Source organism: Scardinius erythrophthalmus (genome assembly GCF_964197995.2).
Source record: "Scardinius erythrophthalmus genome assembly, chromosome: 19".
NCBI classification, from domain to species: domain Eukaryota; kingdom Metazoa; phylum Chordata; class Actinopteri; order Cypriniformes; family Leuciscidae; genus Scardinius; species Scardinius erythrophthalmus.
The window spans coordinates 16,299,199-16,313,028 of NC_138239.1; the positions used below are offsets into that span (position 1 = coordinate 16,299,199).

General features: G+C 37.4%; 1 protein-coding gene across 1 annotated transcript in view; it reads right to left on the bottom strand.

The window, feature by feature from the left end:
* Positions 1 to 50: 50 nt before the first annotated feature.
* The window catches only part of kcnh1a (potassium voltage-gated channel, subfamily H (eag-related), member 1a), a gene marked incomplete at its 5' end in the record, with an annotated part of 45,947 nt that continues 32,167 nt past the window's right edge, over positions 51 to 13,830 (bottom strand). The window contains 3 exons of the mRNA XM_081394000.1: positions 51 to 1,620; positions 2,142 to 3,010; positions 12,675 to 12,871. Of these exons, the coding sequence (XP_081250126.1) occupies positions 2,156 to 3,010; positions 12,675 to 12,871 (1,052 nt within the window). The 3' untranslated portion in view covers positions 51 to 1,620; positions 2,142 to 2,155. The remainder of the gene's footprint in view (positions 1,621 to 2,141; positions 3,011 to 12,674; positions 12,872 to 13,830) is intronic.

Here is a 13,830-nt window from a genome sequence, read left to right on the forward strand (position 1 = left end):
GTCTTTTTTTGGTTTGTTTACATGTATTTGGTCTGTGTTGAGTTCATGTATCATTCGAACCGCACCAGAGTTCGTTTGGAAGCGGACCGAGATCCATATTTTTAAGGGTTTCGATCCACTTGTTTTGGTGCGCACAAGGGTTCGGATGGCAGTGTTCACACGTTCAAATGAACCACACTAACAGACTAATTGAATCGAAAATGCCAAGTGTGAACACACCCCAAACTGGACCATCTTAAAAAAATCGGGTGTAATTTCAACAAATTTGATAGGGATGCACCAATATTAATATTCTGATGGATATTTATAAGTCGGTAATTAAAGGGTTAGTTCACCCAAAAATGAAAAGTCTGCATCATTTACTCTCATCATTACTGTGGTTTCAAACGACGTTTATAATCTCCGATGTGCTGTCACGCAAAAACGTCTGCTCTTGCACACATGCATTGTGAAGCTCTCGTGAATGCGCATTGGAGATATTTTGTAATAATTTGTCAAAGTGGTAAATAATAATAGTTTTTTTTTTTTTTGTGAAACAAAGCACTTGCGTTACCAAGTTCATAACATTTTGGTTAAACCACTGGTGTACTGGCCTCATCGAGTCTACATTCAATTATCCAGCAAATTAAACTCCATCACACAATAATTCTCAGAACCACGAAGTGATGTTGAGAATGTTTTGAGAATGTTGAGTCACGTGGATTACTTTATGTCTCTACTACCTCTCTGGGGATTGAAAGTTGTGTAGGCTGTCAATGGAGGAACAGAAAGCCCTCAAATTTGATTAAAAATGTAATTTGTCTTCCAAAGATGAACGAAAGTTTTATGGGTTTGGAACGACGTGAGGGTAATTAATGACAGAATGACAGAACCCTTTAATTTTGATGTTATGAATGATAAGTGAAAATGGCGAATATTACATTTCTATATTTTTTGTCTAAATTAATTAAAAATAAAACATTAAAAACTAAAATAATTTTAATGCTAAAAGTGAATTTAGGCATCACAACATTATAATGTACACAATGAAAATGGGTTTTCATTTCAGAATTTGCTACAATTACAATTAACAGTCTTGTTAAATTAAGTTAAAGACTAACTTCAAGTGAGCATTAGATGATGGCAAATGAAATGTAAACAAAATATGGGAAGTGTACATGTACTGTACAATTAAATATCCAATATTGGCTTATATTTATCCAATAAGTCTGTAATATGAACCAATGACCAATATGGTACCGATATATTGTGCATCCCTAAACATGTAGTCTACCACTGTTGTCAGATTTTATTTTATAGTTTGTTGAGATGTGCATTGACGCAAGTCATGGAAAGGACCCTAACAGCTGTTACACTTCAAAACCCCCTGAAAAGCTCATTAGTTTCTCCAGTTACATTTACAACTCTTGGGATAGCAGTTGATTTGTCGTTGTACAAACATGTTTATCTGGGGTTTCCATGGTTCCTGGGATGCGCTCTTTGCTTCTTCAATCTTTCGGCTAGCAGCTCATATCCACACCGTCACATTATTGGGCAAGATGCTTACTGTAGCTCTGTGATTCCTGATAAAGGCTTGTGTCTGGCGGTGAGCTACCCAACAGGACGGTGCAGAATGGATCTCTATACCAGAAACACTGCAGAGTATGAACAGCAGTGTGTGTGTGTGTGAGAGAGAGAGAGAGAGCTCGAAAGAGAGAGGGGAAGACATGCTACATGAGCGGATCTAGAAGGGCCCGCACTTGCAGTTGGGGACCGTGCATTGCCATGACAACCATCAGTCAGAGTTGGCCCTGCGGCAAGAGTTCTCACTGTCTGTCAGCGTCGCAGGACTAAAACAGGGAGCAGTTCGACACAAAGAGTGTCTGTGTGACAACTAACACACCATCACTTTGGTATCGCAGATGCGCTGCCTTGGGATGAGACATCCTCTTCTCCTTTCCAGTGTCTTATTTCATCCTTTCCCTCACTCATTCTCTCTCTCTCACACACACACACACACACACAAACACACACACTCACTCTTACAGTGTCTGTCATGCTTTTTGCTGGCACAGATGTCAAAAGTAGTTCCATTTTTTTTTTTTTACGTTTCTCAGAGAAAGTCTCTGAATCATTTCCCTTTCAAGAAGAAAGAAGCTTACCTCTCTCTTTTTCTTCAAGGGAATATGTCCTCCTTGTCTGTGTCTGGTGATGTCGGTCGTGAGATCTGGAAGAGCGACATGGGAGAGGTCGGAGACTTTCTGCTCCTTAGCAACCTCAATACCTCAGCAACCTGTGTCTCCAAGGCAACCATTCGGTTACCGAGCGCCGACAGCTCCTCTTTAAGTTCAGTACGGAGTTCCAGGAGTGAGGCATGCAGCGTGTGTTCGGGAATAGGGGGGATAGGTGGGATCGGGGGAGTTTTTCCGTCGGGTAGGACTGGGCTTCGGTCTACAGGGGTGCGTGCGCCACCCTCGTCCAGCCGTAGGTCGCTTTTGGTGATGCCGCTGTCGCAGGAGTCGGTCTTCTTCAGTCCGCTGGGCTCTGAAGTCTTTGTGGAGCTGCTCCGCTCTGGGAGAGTCTCCATTGATTCCGCTTTAGGAACGTTCCCCCAGCTCTCCGGCTTTGCAATGCTCTCCCTAAACCTGGCCCACCCTCGTGCGCGTGGCTCTGATGTCCGAGGGATGTTTGGGACAGGGGCACTGAGCTTGGCCTGGTCGAAAGCACCCAGGATGCGGTTTTTGTTAGGGTGGGATGGGATGGGCGTGGCTGGGCTTTCCGTTACTGTGACGATGCTTGTGGTGGCGACCACATCTTGGCTGATGACTTTGTTGTGGATTTGGCCCTTCTCAAGATCAGGGTCATCGGGATTGGGCTGCCCAACGGCAAGACGGGCTTCCTTCTGCTGGCGGAAACGCTGGAACAGGCGGCGGACAGGATGATCAGGAGGAAGATTCAGCGGGGCCTCGTTCTTCCTCCTCTGCCTCTCCTCTTCCTCACGCTTCACATCACTGATCTTTCTGAACACAAGCTGAAAAGACACAGTTAAACATTAAACATGCATAATACAAATTATATAAATATTATATTATATATAAATTATATACAATATAAATTATATACAGTTCATGCATTCCCTGGGGATCAAACCCATGGTATTGGCATTGCTAGTGCTATATTCTACTGTTTGAGCTTCAGAAATGCTTTAGCATAATATAGGTCTAAAATATGAAACATCATTTTTAGATATCTAATATAGTTCTAATGCGGCCTTATGTCTCATGCGGGACGAAGAGGATTAAGTAGTATAGTTCTAAAAAATGAAAACTATTATTTAACAAAATATGCAGATTTAATGTAACTCTCACTTTTTTTAATCAAACTGACCCCTTTCTCTACAGTTTTTGTCCATAAACAAAGTAAAGGTGGACTATCCCTTCACCATAACATTAAAACAAAATGTGGTCACTCACTTTATGTACATTGTGCAGATAGCCTCTTTTAGTCTAAATAGGAAGTTCTATCCAGGATAAGCTGTGATGTTAACTAGTCTTTGCGCTGATAGTCATAACAAGTCAGGCTCTGCAAGATTATGCAATATGTAGACTTCAGCAGGAAAATTACAACCATTCCCGGTGTCTCCTTTATAGTGAGATTACACTCGCTTTCCTGGAGACCCTGTGCCAGGTGTTGTGAATTTTGCGAAATGTTCTAAGTTCTAACTTATTTATTGGAGCTCATGTACAGGGTGGGCCATTTATATGGATACACCGTAATAACATGGGAATGGTTGGTGATATTAAAGTCCTGTTTGTGGCACATTAGTATGTGAGGGGGCAAACTCCTCAAGATGGGTGGTGACCATGGTGGCCATTTAGAAGTCGGCCATCTTGGATACAACTTTAGTTTTTTCAATAGGAAGAGGGCCATGTGACACATCAAACTTATTGGTAATGTCACAAGAAAAACAATGGTGTGCTTGGTTTCAACGTAACTTTATTCGTTCATGAGTTATTTACAAGTTTCTGACCACTTATAAAATGTGTTCAATGTGCTGCCCATTGTGTTGGATTGTCAATGCAACCCTGTTCTCCCACTCTTCACACACTGAATGGCCCCCAAGGTCTCCCGATCTGACCCCCTTAGACTTTTATCTTTGGGGTCATCTGAAGGCAATTGTCTATGGTGTGAAGATACGAGATGTGCAGCACCTGAAACTACGGATACTGGATGCCTGTGCTGGCATTTCTCCTGCGGTGTTGCTATCAGTGTGTGAAGAGTGGGAGAACAGGGTTGCATTGACAATCCAACACAATGGGCAGCACATTGAACACATTTTATAAGTGGTCAGAAACTTGTAAATAACTCATGAACGAATAAAGTTACGTTGAACATCCTTCTCTCTCTCTCATATGCATACACACACATACTGGCCTTCAGTTTTAATTGGCCAAGACAGTTCGTGGAAGGGTTTAATAATTATTATGCTGAAAAAGCTTGTTAAAAGGTGTGTGTGTGCTGTGTGCACACCTCTGCATACTGAGACAGTTTGTTCCTGTCACTATTACAAGCTGGACGATGCATTTGTATGACTCTATCTTCAATATGTTAATATTCATTATGTCCTGAATATTCATTAAGTGGGACAGAGTGCCCAAGCATCTGTACCACCAATCTGTCTGTGAAATTACTTGGAACAGAACAACACATACATGCTCTAGTCCTCTCGTGTGTAGTAGAAGAGGATGGGCTGTGGACACTTGCTTGGTTGTGTGGAATTATTTCTATTTATTTGATTGACCATGTGTTGTTAGTTCATTTTAATTCAGCTGAGACGTTTTAGCTAAAAAAAGACGACTATAATCTCATACAGTATACTGTGAAGGTTTTGCAAAGACCGTATAAACGTGTGTGAACAGGCCATCAAAAGGTGTTTGTGAAAAGTTCAGATGTAGCTTTGGGGTTTACAAGTCATCCTCTCCTGAGACAAAAGACAGACTATTGCTTTCCAAACATATCAAACACACACACACTCTTTCAAGAAATGACACATAGGACCTTGTATCAACATGTCTAAAGTGATCTAATCACAAGTGGTCAGGTGAGACACATGGCCGTATAAACCTGGTAGATATGTGTCCTCTGTGACTTTGCAACTTTATATCTTCCAACGTTGATTTTATATATCATGATTTGACTTTGTATATCAGAATTTTGACTTTATATTCCACAGTTTTCACTTTTTTCTTACAATTTGACTTTATATATACATTTTGAATTCATATCTTCCAGTTTGTATTATATCATACAATTCAGTCTTTCTTATTTTAACCTTTATCTTACAATTACATTTATTTTATTTTGTTTAATTGAACTTTGAATTGAAAACAGGCTTTTGATTTCAGAATTTTTACGTTATATCTCACAATTTTGTCTTTATATCTTACTGTGGCTTTTTATAAACATGATATCTTACAATTCAACCTTTATCTCACAGTAACATTTATTTTATTTTAATTTATTGAACTCTGACGTGGAAGCAGGCTTCCATAAGATTTTAACCTGCCCTGATATAACTTGTTTAAGCTAAAATAACAGCTGTACTGTACATCAGTGGCCATATAGCAGGAGTGGGGGCACATTTGTTTAATTTTGATTTGTGATTTCATTAGAATGGATAGCAAGCCGGCGAAAGGGAGGTTGAGCGCATGTCTGAGTGCTGTGTGTGGGAGGGAACATTGCTGCTGTCACTTTCCAAAACAATAACTCAGTCAAACATTAAAAATGACAAATTCCAGCAACAACAATTGGAAAGCGTTCCCCTTTACATCTAGCCAGTAGCCACAAGCAATTTCATAAAGTGGTGGGAACAAAATCGACCATGGCAAAAAAAGGTGGCTATGCACAAAATCACATTCTTTCCCATTTTTGAGTTTAGGCACCTCAAAATGATCCTCAAGCGATGTGTATTAGTGGGAGAAACAGAGCGTATTAGGCATCTCCCCATTATATCTCACATAAAATTGTTTCATTTTGGCTTTAAATGCTCAAATTTGTCATATTGCCACTTTCCAGCTGAATGTAATGTTTTTTTGTAATTGAACTCTAAATAACTAATAATGTTTGGCAGTAGGTGGAGAAATATACCGATGCCGCTCCCTCTGAGAATCCAGGCTGAATGAGAGAACTGAACAAATCAGTCAGACAAATAGACAGCCTCAGTAGATTGCATTTCTGAATGACGTCAAGGGTCTTGCTTCTCTTTGCCTTACAGAGATGATGGACAGTAATGACCAGACCGCTGCCCTCCCATTCAGCCGTTCCTATCCTGGACACAGACACACACAGGCCATTCCACTATCCGGAAATAAATCCACCCTTATAGCCATCATTTATATTTCTGAGGCACAGTATCAGTACATACGCATGTAGACAGCTTTAGCACAAACATTCATACCATATCTGTCACACTAGAATAAGGGGTTTTTTTGTCCATAAAATGAAAGTCAGTGGAGTCCAGTGGCCAGATGTATAAACTGAAAGTCACTATGTTAAGACTGTGTCTTAAGAACTAGCCAACTAGCAGTTAGTCAAGAGGTAATCGGTCTAACTTTTCGGATTCAAAGTAGACCAATCTGCTTTTTTAACTGACACAAAATTTTATGAAAGCCATGTATGATTAACAGTACATGTATATGACAGTGTTGATTTGGACCACATTGACTTTCACACTGTATAGACAAAAATAGTTGAAACATTCTTCAAAATATTTCATGTTTAGAAACAAAAAAAAAGTAATATTGGCTCAAATAAACATTACAAATATAAGAGTCTGCATATGTAGCAAACTTCATCCTCACAAATTACACCAGTACACACAATTAGTCATATCCACTTGTGAAAATTATATATCTCAAAATGACAAATAGTTTTGACAAATTTACTGTATGCTTTAACAAACACACAAGCTTCATATTTGTGCTTTCAAACCTGGTTCTAATGTCCTATAGACTTCCATTGTAAATGCATCCTGTAAATAATTTTACAAACTGAAGGCAGAGTCCAAACGATTTTCTGATAGTTTAAATTGTATTTGAAATATTCCTTTAAATCATAAAATACTCCACACTAGACTTCTAGAGTGGATATTGAGCCTGTCAGCACTCTGGCTGACAGATACAGGGGACTGTCATTGTTTCTAGTGTTTTGTAAACCATCGCCCTTGAAGGATATACGAGAAAGGACAGACATGCAGAGAGGGATTACATAACAAAAGCTGAGGCATTACACAAAGGTGCGTGTGTCTGCGTGTACGAGGAGGATGGTATTATGTGCTCGCACCTAGATTCCTAATGGTGTATTGTTAGAATCCTTCTGTTGCCACGCGTCCCTCGCACTCCCGCGCACACACAGCCCTCTTGTGTATTCTGCGTTTGCTTTTCTCCCCCTAAATATATCATCATCAAACAGGGAAACTCATTCTGCAACTCTCAAAGAGTTCAAAATGTGTGTGTGATGTTGGAGGTGTTAGTCTGGGGATAGAACGGTAAAAAGGAGGGGACGGTAAGAGACAGTAGGCGAGAGGGAGCACTCACATCTCCACTGTTTCATAATTCAAACTAAAAGCTGGCTGTGTGCACATCGAAGCAGAAAAAAAATTCCCATAACACTGTAAAACTATGAAATAAAAGCATACGCACACCTATTTTACTTTCTCTACCTCAACTGCACACTATCCTTGTGTACTTTTACCTATCACTAAACCTCCATTTGCACCCTGTCTGTAATAAAAGTTACAATTTCATGTTTAATTTATGCTTAAATTTAAACAACACGCGTTTGAATGCTTATTTGCATACTTTATATTCTCTGTGGGGTCACGTTTGTCTCGCTGTTGGTTTGGTGGTCTTGAAACAACCAAATTATATGTTTATGATTGATTATCCTGGTTATTTTAATTGAGCCCGTGTGTATAATACTGTATTTGTGGCAACGATGCTGGGAGTGTTTTCTAGTATGATTTGTAATAAATGTTTTATTTAAATTTTAAGATGCTTTTGTGTAACATCTCTCCACCTGTATACTACTATTTAAAAGTTTGTGGTTAGAGATTGTTTTTTTTTAAAGAAATTAACACTTATTCAGCAAGGATGAACTAAATTGATCTAAAGTGACAGTAAAGAGTATTACATTGTTACAAAAGATTTATTTTTAACTGCTGTTCTTTTTAACATTCTATTCATTTAATTAATCAAATCCTTAAAATGTGTCAAGCTTTCCACAAAAATATTAAGCAGCACAACTCTTTTCAACATTGAAAAATAATGATTGACTAGAAATGTTTCAGCATATTAAAATATTTTCTGAAGGATCATTTGACACTGAAGACTGGAGTAATGGTTGCTGAAAATTCATCTTTGCCATCAAAGGAATAAATTACATTTTAAAATATATTAAAATATTATATATTATATTTTTAATTAAGCCTTGGTAAGCATAAAAGACTTCTTTCAAAAACATTAAAAAATCATTACACTCACAACAGACTAACATTAATAACATACGTATATTCTTGCCTCACATCCCATTATTAATCACTGCCTAAATATGCACCAAAGTCTGAGTCAGAGAAATAAACCGGAACAATCCGTACACATTCAAACAGAATGACTTAAGAAGCATGTGTTTAATAGATTATAAGTAATATTAACCTCAAATGGATGTTTATTTTTATCAGCACTTAGAAGATATTTCAGTATACTAATATTTATATGCCTTGGTGTTTTGAAATGATGTTCAGAAAGGGTAAATTATTCTATTAGGAAAACAGAATGAAAAGACTGATGCTTGTTAATGATATGGTTTCTTGGTTGGTAAATAAGCTGAAGGTTTTTGTGCCGAAATCCTGCTGTGAAGTGAATTCACTCCTGCGTATCTTGTGCTTTTACTGTGTGCCTCATGCTGACTGACTGGTTTTATGTCACTGATCTGATCAAATTTACCACACTCATCACAACCTCACAGAATCTGATCCCTCAGCAACGACTGATTCACTCACACCTGCCAAACACACACACGGATCGCAGGGTCATAAAGGGACATATTGAGTAAATGGCAGTGTCAAACCAGTGATATACATCTGACTTTTTACCACGCATGACTTTTGACAGCAATTCAACTGCAGTAGCAAACATGCATGTTAATGGGTGCTGAAGGGTGTGAAATGTGAATGCCTTTACAGTTATGTGTGCATGAATGTGTTTTACCCATTAGAGCTGCATAAACTGTAACCTTAATCAAAGCTAAAATAACTCTTGACACAGCAGCATTGAGATGAAGAGGGTTTTACAGTGTTACCTTGGCAACCACTAACATGCAGAATCAGGAACAAATTGGATGGACCATTTAAGCATTTATTAATGCAGCTGTGACAGAAGACAGATGTACTGTATGCACTGTCTCAGCATCATGGGAGTGTGTTTGTTCGGATTTTACATAGAAAGATGCCAAAACTGTGGTGCTATGTGCCTGTTGTGTACAAATTCAGTTTCCAAAAATGTATTTTTTTTATTTAAGACCTGCAGATGTTTTAGTACAAACATTGTTTGTGACGATACTGATTTCTAATTTATGTTTCTCAAGGTAAAAATGTTAAGGAATGTTCCGGATCAATACAAATTAAGTCAACAGTGGTGGACAGTATCTTTGTTAATGTACAATTTTCAAGTATTTGTTCTGTATAGATGTATATGTATTGTTTTTTTAGGAAACTTTTCCTTAACTGTATTCCGAATGATTGTCAGATTTGTGAACGTTTTATAGCTCGCACTGAATGATTCATTTGTGAATTTGGCTGGTCTGATTGCAGCTAAGTTGGTTATATATAACTGCTCAAAAATAATAAACGATCTATTGATCAGTACTTTTACTTTTGATAATTATAATACCATATTTAATGCACCTAAACAAAATATTACATATAAAATGGGTATTATAAGTAAAATGTGTAATATTTTGTACTTTTACTCAAGTAAAATTTTAAAGGAATACTTAAGTTTTTCTGGAATAGTATTTTATTTGAATATACTGTACGTATGTGGTGGAATATACAGTAAGTCGATTATGACAGAATATGTCAAATTAATTTATGCCTTAGTTAAAAAACTTTTTTTTTGACAGTTAGAAAAACAATGTTCATTGTGGTATTTAACCTCAAACAAATGTTGTTGATAGAGCTTAATTTGAGTTTAATTGAACCTGAGAATATTTCTGTAGGGCTTTGAAAGAAGTAACTTGTCTGAACACTTTTTTTGGGAGTTGTTTAGTTAGGAATGAGGACTTATGAGTATATTAAAAGTAAGAAAACAGTCCCGTAATCACAAATAGACTGCAATGTGTACTGTGTATTCGCTGCTGCTGTTATATCTAGGCCAAAATGGCCTATTTGACCACTGTATAAGTATAGGTGAATATAGAATGTGTCCAGAAATATAACATATGTAGGCTTCCTGTGACATATTTTTCCATGTATAACAAGTTTTTTTTCTATCTGGGTCACAATCCAACAGTAAACATCATGACTAATTCATGGAGACATGAGCTAATTAAAGGCTCCCATTTGGCAATGGTGTCAGAGAGGCATTAATGTAACCACATTTTGTGTTTTCATATTTCAATGTATTGTTTAAGAGAACAGTTAGCGTTAAAGCGCTAGCAAAACCATATTGCACTGATCCAGCTATTTTTCGAACAAGTGATGCAAACATGAAAAAAATCCATTACAAACAAGTGTAGGCGTGGAGAGCTCGACAGAGAGACTATTCACTGAAGCTCTTACCTGTACCATTATTGTTTAAAATATATTAATAGTATATATTTGTGCAGCAGATGAATTTGTTTCTCCAGCTCCAATATGAATGTGTTTCCTGAAGTATATGATATATATTTAACCCATATGGATAAATATAACTATACGTAAGCCATTCCAATAAAGAGGCAGACGCTCACTGAGCTATTATTAGTCTCTTCCTCAGACCCAGTTCCACTGAGAAACAGAACTCAGGCAGAGATTCAAAACTTAGACACACTGAGGGCCATTTTATCATACTGAGAAGTCTTTTATTATACTGTCTTTGATTGGAACTGGTAAGGAGTTTATAGGTATGATAACGGCTGCATCTGGTTTATGGAGTGTTAGTTATTTTAAACACGATTTAATGTGATAAAGTCAAAATAATGGGGACAATCAGGGATGTGGCCAGGCAAGTGGTTTGAGTTCTCTGGTTTGTATATGCGGGCGACCCCTGACTTTATTTTTCCCAATCCTAGCCTATCGTTTCCTGTCCTGTCACTTCTATATTATCCTCTTCAATTAAAAACAACAAGGTTTAGAAAAAACCTGCATGTCCTTTAATCCCTTAATCCTCCTCTCAGTCATTTCTGGCCATTTAACAAGTCAGTTTAGTGTTGTTTGTGTTTCTGATCAGAATATTTCTCTCTGTTTCTGTCTCCGTCTGTCTTTTTCTTTGGTTGAATTTGGTTGATCTTTCTCTTTTCTGTCAGATAAATGGAACACAGCTCTTCAATTCAGCAATAAAGTATGTATTAACAGCTCCCACACACATGTTATCACATGTTTGTATTGGCACTTCCATGTAAACCTACACACACCTCTTTTCTTAACAGACTTAACATTTTTTCTTAACATTAAGCAAAGCAGCAGCACAACTGTATACAGACGGCTTGTGTTGTGCCTTTCCTGCTACATACGATGCATCTCTGTATAGGCAAAGTGATTTCTGGGTTAATACATTCATTAGGGCTGTCACATTATCAGATTTTTCATGACACAATTATTGTGGATTCACAATCAAAAAAAATATTATCGTGGGGAGTTTTTCTCTCTTTTTTTTTGGCTGATGAATCACCCTCAAAATACTAGTGTAGGGACTAATGCTTTGGTCTGTTGTCTCCGACATGAGTTTGTTTGGCAGTAGTAGCTACGTAAACATGGCGTCATCTTCTTCTTTTTTCTCCATTTTAAGACCGTTGGCAACCAGCATTAAGTTGCCATACTGCCACCTACTATGTTGGAGTATCAGCCAGTTACTGGTGCTGAATTATTTACAGTATTATTTATAATGTGAAGTATATCAACTCAGTATCAACATGAAATGAATTGGGTGGCACTGGGTTATTTACGATATTATTGTATGTGTAGTATTAAGTCAGTATTAATATAATTTTTTATATATCAGTTATTTCTTTATTGTGATAACCATAAATGTCCATAAAATAAATAAAAAAGTTATCTGGAGTGGACAATTTAAGAACTTCTATAATTTACACTAGGAGATGGGGTACATTTACATCCATATGGTGATTAACCTGCACAGAATAGATAGTGTAGCTATAAACTGCTTAAATCATCTGGATTTACTCTGATTTAATAAATAGAAAGTGTCTGTCACTATAAGTAGTATGTGATTATCTAGATGGCTTTAGAGAGCTGTATTTATATTTTCCCATGAGTTCAGTGTGCTACAATCTACTTCCAGCTGTGCAGTGAAGTTTGAATGCAGTAACCTGTAAAGTGGGTCCTGAGAAATTCTGCTTACATATGCGGTCTGACATGGGCCAGTGGAAATTGAAAAAGGACTGAGAGGGAAAGAGAATGGCAGACAGCATTCACTCACCCGTTTGCGCAGGTTGTACGTAAGCAGGAGATTTCGTGAGAAGTGGTTGGAGAAGGCGGTGTAGAACTCTAGGACTTTCTGAAGCGCGTCCCGTTTGATCACGTGCAGGTCACAATATGTTAGCGCTCTCACATTAGCGCACGCCTGAGCTAGCGTCACCTCCTTCCAGAATACGTCCCCAAACACATCACCTTTACCTGCGGAGATACACAGACACTTTCTTACACACACAAACAGGCCTGGCTTGTGTTTCTCGTTAATGTTAGAGACTATTGGCGGCAATGGTTCTATACTGAGGCTTACAATGCTTTTGGGAAACACAGCCCTGAATGGTACATTTATAGAGGACTGTGGCTGTCTAAATAACTGGCAGATCGATACTGTATGTTTATTCCAAGTAATATATTAGATGGGCCTCTTTATTTAAACTGAACAGCAAAAAAAAATAAAAAAATAATCAGTATATTTGTTTTGTTGTCCTAAATAAGCCAAATTGTAAATTGTACACTGGCATTCAAATGTTCAGTGTCAGTAAGGTGTTTTTTGATGAGGAGGGGTGGTTGCCAGTAAATACATTTATAATGTTAAAAAAAAAAATTCTGTTTTTCTGAACTGATGTATCAGTTCCACAAAAATATTGAGCAACTGTCAACATCATTGATAATAATAAGAACTGTTTCTTGAGCAGCAAATCAGCATATTAGAATGATTTCTGAAGCATCATGTGACACTGAAGACTGAATCACAGAATAAAATTAGAAAGCTAAATTTTTCACAATATTACTGTTTTACTGTATTTTAATCCAATAAATGTAGCTTAAATGTTGCATAAGAAACCTATTTCAAAAACATTAAAAAATCAAACAAAAACCTTTGAACGGTAGTGTATTATGACTTGTTTTCAATAAATATCTTGATTTTTGGTTTCAAGAAATTTCTTCTAAATTAATTTCTTATTTTCTATCAATTTTTTGCAGCAAAAAAAAGACAAAATACTGCAAATGCTCTTTCTGTTTTTTTCTTTCCTCTATCTTCTGTCATTCACAACAATATCCTGGCAAGGCAGCATTCTTTTGCACACACAAACACACTTTTATTATGATTGGTCAACCCATAGTGCTACATATCATGAGCATGTCTGACAGAGGAGAAATGA